An 8,826-nucleotide genomic window follows, 5' to 3' on the forward strand; every position below is an offset into this window, starting at 1 on the left:
TCCCAAAGTGCTGGGATTACAGGCGTGAGCCACTGCACCCGGCTGTATTTTGTTTTCATAGCTTTTTAGTCTCCTCCAGTCTGACACAGTTCTTCAGTCTTTGTGTTTTTCATGTCATTTACAATTTTTAGAGTGCACAGCTTTTATTTTGTGGGGTGAGGCCCAGCCTGGGTCTGTCTGTGTTTCCTCATTAAACCTCCATAGCATCCATTGATGACTGTTAACTGTACCAGATACCTCTGTGGTGGTTGCTATGTGATGATTATCCTTTTGCATCATTCTCTTTACATCAGAGGTTGGCAAATATTTTCTGTAAAGGACCAGATAATAAATATTTTGGGTTTTGCAGGTCATAAACAGTCTCTGTTGCATATTCTTTTGCTTTTAGTAACCCTTTAAAAATGTAAACACCATTTTTTTTTGCATTGATCATTAGCTATGCAAATGATTTTGATAGTCTTATATATAAGTTGGAATTCTATTTTGAGGAAGCACTTTCCCTTCTTCAACGTGCATATACGTATTTATATCAGCATGGACTCGTGGATATAGATTTTATTCAATGGGTTGTAATGTGATACTATTACTGCTACTGCTTATTATTTGGGTGCTCTAATCATCCCAGATTTGGCCAATGGGATCCTTTCAAGATGACTTCTGTGTCCTTGGACTTATTTCTGTCACTGAGCACTTCCTTAAGTCCTGATACCACGTACCGTTCTGGGCTCCTTTTGTGCTCTTCCTGTGCCAGCCTTGGAATCAGTCATTTCTCCAAGAAATCCTAAGTTTTTCAAAACGAAGATCTGGGTGCTCTTTGTGTTCATTCCCTGAGGAGTGTCATTGTTGCTTCTCAGTATTCAAAGCTGGATAAAATATATGTACCCATGCATACACATTTATATTTTAAAAATGTCTGTCAATGTACACATTTGGAAAAAACCTCATGAATTTATATTTTAATTTTAATACCTCAGAATTCTTTCTAGTCTTCCCTCTTTCTTTTTTTTTTCTCAAAACGGAGTCTTGCTTTGTTGCCCAGGCTGGAGTATAATTGCGCGATCTCGGCTCACTGCAACCTCCACCTCCTGGGTTCAAGTGATTCTCCTGACCCTGCTTCCTGAATAGCTGGGATTACAAGTGCGCGTCACCACATCCAGCTAATTTTTTTGTAGTTTTAGTATAGAGGCCGTTTAACCATGTTGGCCAGGCTGGTCTCAAACTCCTGACCTCGTGATCTGCCACCTTGACCTGCCAAAGTGCTGGGATTACAGGCGTGAGCCACCACGCCTGGTCTAGTCTTCCCTCTTTCTGTGTTTGTAAATCTCTTCTCAGAGAGAAACTGGGTTCTCTCATTATTCTCAGTATACTTACTGATTTGTTCATTCAGTTCATTTGTTCCCCTTAGTGTAGCCAATTCCCACTGACTCCACACTGGAGGCCTCCTCCATGTTACCCCACCCTCCCTTGCTGCTACCACTCTGCTTCCTTGGACACTCCTCAGCTCAGCACGCTCTTTTCCCTTGTTGACCTCCTTTCTCAGACTGCCATATGGATACTGGGTGGGAAGATTAGGAAGGAGTATTAAGAAAGCAAAGGGCTAGAAGTCCTCTTTGATACTTTCCTTTCCCTTAAGTTCTTCCACTTTATTGTTTACAACCAGCTGGTCAACCTGTCCTATGATTCTAACTCATCAGCATCTCTCAGATCTGCCTACATCTCTCTGCAGCTGTATGGCTACTTCCATAATCCAGGCCACTACCATCTCTCACCTGGAGTAGCTTTCTAAATGGTCTTCCAAAGTCCAGTTTTAGGCTCCACCAACTTGATTCTCCACACAAAATGAACTTCATAAAATCATATCTCCTCTTCTTACATGCTTAAACTTTTCAAAGCTTTCAATTTTTTGGAAGGGTTAATAATACTTTATTCATAGTACTAGGTAGAAGTTGAAAATTGATGACTGCTTTAAGGTAATATTAATGTTAAAAGCAGCAATTTTGCTTAGTAAATTAGTTACGTTTATTTTATTATAATGTCATACATTTTAAACTCCTTGAAATCTAGGGCTATGTTTTCTCTTTCTGTTTGATGCCAGGCCTGTTGATAGCAAGTTAAGATTTTTCTTGCAAAGATTAAGAGGGAGCATCCTGCCCTACATGTAAGTAGAGGGCAGAGGTTAATCAGATTAAACTCCCCTCTTTACTGGGAGACAAAGAGGAATTGGCCATAAAATTCCTGCTAATAATAAAAGGCAGGTGGGGAATGGCATGAGATCGTTATACAGTTACTCTAACATCATAATCTTAAGAAAAAAAATTGCACCTGCATGGTTAACAGATTTACATGAGGATTTATTAAAGACTGAAGATATAGGAACTAAGAATATGCATTTGGAAGATAATTCACACACATTCCTGGCAAGGAATGACAACTGCCTCTTCTCTGGGATGGCTTGCAGAGCTGAATCTCCTTCTTAAGGTCTTTTTCGCTATTTACCTCTCAGGAGCATGTCTTGGAGGATACATTTGGTGATACAGGTCAGAATTCTTAACATGATCTTCAATATCTTGCATGATTTGGCCCTTGCCTACCTCTTCGGTTCCATCTCGTAACACTCATTCCCTCCCTCACTCTGTCTCCAAACTTACCTTTAGACATTTCCTAGGATTTCCAAGCATTTTTCTGCCTCAGGACCTTTCCCCCTTGCTGTTTCCTTTGCTTGGATGTTCTCTGCTGGTTTTTACATCGCCAGTTCTTTATTTCAGATCTCAGCTTAAGTGTCACCTCCTCATTTAGGACCTCCCTGACTCTGCTCTGTCCCCTCTAATGAACACAGCTTTATTTATTTAATGTATTTATACACAGTGTTTTTTTTTTTTTTTTGGAGACAGAGTCTCGCTCTGTCACCCAGGCTGGAGTGCAGTGGTGTGATCTCAGCTTACTGCAACCTCTGCCTCCTGGATTCAAGCAATTCTCCTGACTCAACCTCCTGAGTAGCTCAGATTACAGATGTGCACCACCACGCTTGGCTGATTTTTGTATTTTTAGTAGAGACAGGGTTTCACCATGTTGGTCAGGGTGGTCTCGAACTCCTGACCATGTGATCCACCTGCCTCTGCCTCCCAAAGTGCTGGAATTACAGGCGTGAGCCACCGCATCTGGCCTCATGCACAGTTTTTTTCATTAGTGTAAGTTCTAGGAAGACAGAAGTCCTGTTGTTCCTTTTCTGGGCATGTGGTAGGTGCTGAGTAGATACCTGCTAATCAGATGAATGAATGAGCAGGTGGAGGATAGCATGGCTTAGTGCTGAGGGAGCAACCTGTACACGTTGTTCCACTTGTAACCACCTGGATTTCCTGCCTGTCAGTGATTTTCTGACCTATTTCTCCTAACGATCTCTTGGCTCCATAGATTGTTCTACACCAGTGTGTTCTCTCCACACCAGCAACATTAACATTTCCTGGGAACTTGATAGAAGTGTTGTTTTTTGGGCCCAAACTCAGACTTACTGAACAAGAGTCCCCCGTGGGGAGAGGCCAGTAATCTCTATTTCAACATGCTTCCAGGTGATTTTGCCTGCTGATATTTAAGAACCACTGCCCTAGTCCTTGCAGCTCTTAAAATACACCAGTGTGGCTTAGAGTAAAATATAACTAACTTGTCCTTTCCACTCAGGAGTGGCAGCATTGGTAGGTATTGGTAGTTGGAAGGAGTGGACCTGACTTGGGGAATGTGTTGAATAGATAAAAGTGATTCTTAGACTTGTTGGGATTATAGGGAAAATCTCTATAGGGACCATAGTGAGAACCAGAGAAACCTGTAGAGTTGGATTGAGTACAGTGGCTCCTATGAGCGAGGTAGCTAAAGTAATCATAATTACTGAAGTGCTGAGATGAAAAGGTGTCAAAAAGTGAAGAAGTATGCAGGATAGTGGTTCTCACTGGGGTTGGAGGGGAGCTTTTCAAGCAACATTGACTGCTTCCTCTTCTCTGTCCACCCCCTGCCCCTATTCTGATATATCTTAAGATCTCTCAGGGGTCAGATAAGAGTGTGTGTAGTTTGAAAAACCTCCCAGGGTAATTTCATATGACATCAAAAAATCATTTGAAATACCAAAAAGAAATGGTTCTTAAACGTTTTCTTCCTTGGCGATTCTGCTCATATGTTTCTAACAGATATGCAGCCTTCAATTTTGAGTGAGTCTGTTTCTTGGAAACTGCTTTTATTGAACAGACTAAGAAAATTCAAATTCTGGAGGTAACACTAAATATTCTTTTCGAAATAAATTTTGAAGTGAATTTTGAACTGGAACAATTTTTTCCAATTTTAAAATATAATCTCAGAGTCTTTTTTTTTTCTTGAGATGGAGTTTTACTCTTGTTGCCTAGGCTAGAGTGCAGTGGCATGATCTTGGCTCATTGCAACTTCCACCTTCCGGTTTCAAGTAATTCTCCTGTGTCAGCCTCCTGAGTAATTGGGATTACAGGCACCCACTAGCAGGCTAGGCTAATTTTTGTATTTTTAGTAGAGATGGGGTTTCACCTTGTTGGCCAGGCTGGCCTCGACCTCCTGACCTTGTGATCTGCCTGCCTCAGTCTCCCTGAGTTCTGGAATTGCAGGCATGAGCCTCTGTGCCCGACCAGACTCTATTTTAATAAGTAAATGTTTAAAAAACACATCACTGAAGATCAGATTTGATTTGATTTCTTTTTTTTTGATTCAGAAAATACAAGTACTAGTGTGCTGGTAAGGCTCTGTGCATCTATCTTCTCAGTTGCTCAGAAGCCTTCAACCGAGTTTGATATTTAGAAGTGAATTAGAGTATTTTCTGCATGAGCTTTTCAAAACGAAAAGTCTGTTAGGCTGTTGCACGGCATTCTGAAGAAGATCCATTCCATTTGTCCAGAAGTAGTCTGGGAAAATCTTTTATTAAGACATTTCCCCATCATAACTGGGTAGGGATTTTATATCAGTGGAAAGTCGGTTTTGCAGTGCCAGCTCCTCCAAGAATTGTTATAGTGCTAATGAGACTTATTGTTTTGCTGTGTTGAAGTCATTGCTGAGAGAATCCTAATTTGCTAGAAAAATTCTGATCTTTAGCGACATCACTTCAAATGATCTTTTTTAAAAAAAAAATACTTGGATTAGGAAAATAATAAACAATACTGTTTTGATTTCATAAACAGCAATTTTAGATTCATTTTTAAAACTTTCACAATTTTTATTTTTTAATTAAAGAATGCTTTTTATATACACACACATACACACACCCCTACCTCTCAAAATTTTAAAATTATAACCAGATTTTTAGAATGGAATTCATTTTTCTATTGTGTTACATGAACACAGAGAAAAAAATAAAGTGAATTCATTTTTAATATTCCTTTTTTCAGATATTACTACTATTAATACTTTTCTACCAAAACTCATGCAATTTGGAGTTTAGATTTGAAGAACCCTAGTTTCGTATTTTCTAAACCATATCTAACTTACCCATCTGTAGCTTTTTTGAAAGAAAGAGGACACACTGAAAAGTTATTTGAAAAATGCCCAAAGCAGAGTTTAATTATTTGATTGAATGTCATTCTGATATGGATATCTCTAAATGAATAAAAATCCCTGGTATATGTTTGAAATGGAGTCAGTGATTATTAATTCTATAGGTGTTTGTAGAATTTTATGGGTGTTTCATATGATAGTTCCACAAGGAAAGGGACTTGTTTTTAGGGAGAAGTATATAGTTCGTGCTCTACAAATGCTCATTTTTTCAGTGTATATATTTACTTGTTTATTTCAGAAATGGCAGTAAATGTATACGTTATTAATTAAAAAATCTCCCATAAATGTTTATTTCAACACAAGTTAAAAAGTATCTAATATAGTCATTGGCATTGGAGTGCAACTGTAAATATTACTATAAAGTAATATGCATTTACTGGAAAAATTTGAATGGTATAAACGTGAAAGATCAAAGGTTCTTTGTGGCCCCATTCCTACCTCCCACCTCTTAGTCCTGCCCTCAAGAGGAAGCATCTGGAAAAAAGTCCTTCCTTGTCGTGAGTTATATTTACCTTTTCCTTTCTGGCTATAATAAAGTCATCTTGGCATTTTCATAAAGACTGGAGCTGGATGCAGTGGCTCACACCTGTAATCCCAGTACTTTGGGAGGCTGAGGTGGGCAGATCATCTGAGGTCAGGAGATTGAGACCATCCTGGCTAACACGGTGAAACCCCGTCTCTACTGAATGACATTTAAAGGAAATTTATTCTTGGAGAGAAAAAGGTTTTTAATTTTTTTCTAAGATGGTTAAGAAAATGGAAATAGTTTTCAAAGTCTTGTATCTTTTTTATATCTCCCTCCCTCCTGTCCCTCCTTTTGACATCATTATTTGTTTGTTTTATATTTGATCTTTTTGTTATTAATCAAGGTTATAAATCTGTTTAAAATATAAATCAGGGAGAGAGAGCTTATATGATATTATAATGAGTGTTTTTATAAAACTATTCCTAGCTTAAGCTTATTTCTCTCTTTGGAGTCTCTCATATACACACGGAATATCATCATGTCTTTCTTTTCCTTAAGACCTTTCAAGACCTTCCCTTTCCTTATGGCATACATTTTTAAGTTCCTAGCATTGTTGACCAACTCTGGCTCCAGCCTGCTTTTCTAGATAGATCATAAGGTTTTCTTCTTTCCTACTGTGTACTTCTTTTTCTGTACTTGATAAATGTTCTAATTGCATCAGACAGCTTACATCTTTATGTCTCCATGTGAATACTTGTTCTGTTCTCTCAAGCTTGAATTTCTTTTTAACTCACTTGTTCACCTATTTCCCATCTACCCTTCAAAAACTGGCTCAGCGTCATCTTCTTTATATACCTTTTGTTGACTTTTTCTTCCTTTCCAAGCACAATTAATTGAGCCCACTTCTATTCCAATACTTAATACATTCTGTTAGCTGATTTTAAGTTTCATGTCTAATAGTCTGAGAGCAATTTAGGAACAGTCTAGGGTCTGATTACATCAGTTTAATTCCCTGCTTTGCTACTTACTAGCTAGATGCCTCTCAGCAAGTTACTTAACTACTGTATGCTTTAGTTTTATCATCTATAAAATGAAGATAATAAACTACCTTTCTCATATTTGTTAGAAGAATTAAATAATCTTCAGATATTTACAGATAGTGTTCCTCACATTGTAAACAATAAATGCCAGATATTCACTTTTACAACTGTTTTTCAGCACTTAGTTCATTATCTGAAGGTATTTGATAATGTGTTTTATTAATTAAAGGGAAATTTTTCTATATAGGTTTATGGATTTATCAATTTAATGGTTATTGCTACAGTAGTCCCTAGTGTTTTAAAACAACTTTAGCTTTTATTGGCAGCCAGATTGTTTTATTTTTAAGTTTGTTGAAAATTTCCAACTTTCTTGTGCCAAAATATGTAATAAAAGAGCCAAGTAAGCACCTTCTACTCCTTGACACAGAAGCCTGTGTTACCTTTCAGGGGAATGATTGATGCACTTGCAGTTGCCTGACAGATCTGTTCTCTTGTCTTTGTAGGCCTTGTGTAGAATCACTCGCCATTCTCCTACTGCCTTCCAGAATGTTATTGAAAAGGTGGGACTGAACTCCGTAATAAACTCCCTGGCCTCTGCCATCTGCAAAGTTCAGCAGTACATGTTGACCTTATTCACTGCCATGTTGTCCTGTGGGATTCATCTTCAAAGACTAATCCAAGAAAAGGTTTGACTTAGGTTTTACCTGTTACTCTACATTAAAAATTGTTGTTTCTTCTGCAATTTTAGTGGTTCTGTAAGTAATGTCGTGTTTGTAGAATTCATTTTTCATCCCAAGAGGCCTTTTTGAACTTTGCCAAACCTTTGTACCACAGAGTGTTCATCCGAACATGTTATAAGAGCCTTTTAGTGATTAAAATAGAAATTCTTTAAATGGCTTCTGCCTGCTTGTCCCATTTTGGTAATGTTAAACTAGAAAATGTCTCAGTGCTTCCTATATACTGGCATTTCTTATGCCTCACCAACTCCAGCTTCCATCTCTTTCTCCCATATCCTTTGCCTTTTTTAGGGGGAGGAGTCCCTTTATATTTTTCTGCTTACGCTGTCCTATTTTTATTCCTTTCCTTGTAATACCCTGCCAGTCAAAATTATAGAGCCCCCATTCTGTTTTTAACCTATCCTCTTCTAGTCCTTTATATGCCTTTATTGTATATACAGTAGAGTTTGTAAGTATTAAATTCATATCACCGAACTGTATAGTGATAAACAGGTCTCTCTAGTAGCCTTTCTCGAAGTGTCTTCTCTAGCTCCTTGCTAAAGGGTGATCCCTGGACCAGCAGCGTTGACATCACCTAGAAGCATGTTGGAAATGCAGACTCTTAGGCCCCATGCAGACCTGCTGAATCAGAATCTACATTTTAGTGAGATCTCTAGGTGATTTGTTTGAACTTTATGGTTTGAGAAGTTCTGCCTGAGAATATTAGTGTTTGATGATGTGTTAACAGGTAAAAAATAAAGTAGGTCTGGCTATATATAAATTTGGAAAGCAATGAGTCTAACTTAGAAATATTTTCAGTTGTACAATTTTTCCCAGTTTTTAATATGCTAATGTATATTGTGATTGTGAATTCTCATGAGGAGAATGTAGTGTGCAGCATTATTTCAACCAGTCATTTCTTTTTTCTTTTTTTTTTTTGAGGTGAAGTCTCGCTCTGTTGCCCAGGCTGGAGTGCAGTGGCGCAATCTCGGCTCACTGCAAGCTCCGCCTCCTGGGTTCACGCCATTCTCCTGCCTCAGCCTCC

The 8,826-nt window shown here is 38.3% G+C and overlaps 1 protein-coding gene across 2 annotated transcripts in view; it reads left to right on the plus strand.

Moving 5' to 3' along the window:
- Positions 1-8,826, plus strand: part of ULK4 (unc-51 like kinase 4) — a 780,596-nt gene that overhangs the window by 173,852 nt on the left and 597,918 nt on the right. For both annotated transcript variants that reach the window (XM_011984288.1, XM_011984289.1), the window contains one exon: positions 7,569-7,751. In XM_011984288.1, the coding sequence (XP_011839678.1) occupies positions 7,569-7,751 (183 nt within the window). The remainder of the gene's footprint in view (positions 1-7,568; positions 7,752-8,826) is intronic.

This window comes from Mandrillus leucophaeus, unplaced genomic scaffold (assembly GCF_000951045.1).
Source record: "Mandrillus leucophaeus isolate KB7577 unplaced genomic scaffold, Mleu.le_1.0 Scaffold265, whole genome shotgun sequence".
Lineage (NCBI taxonomy): Eukaryota > Metazoa > Chordata > Mammalia > Primates > Cercopithecidae > Mandrillus > Mandrillus leucophaeus.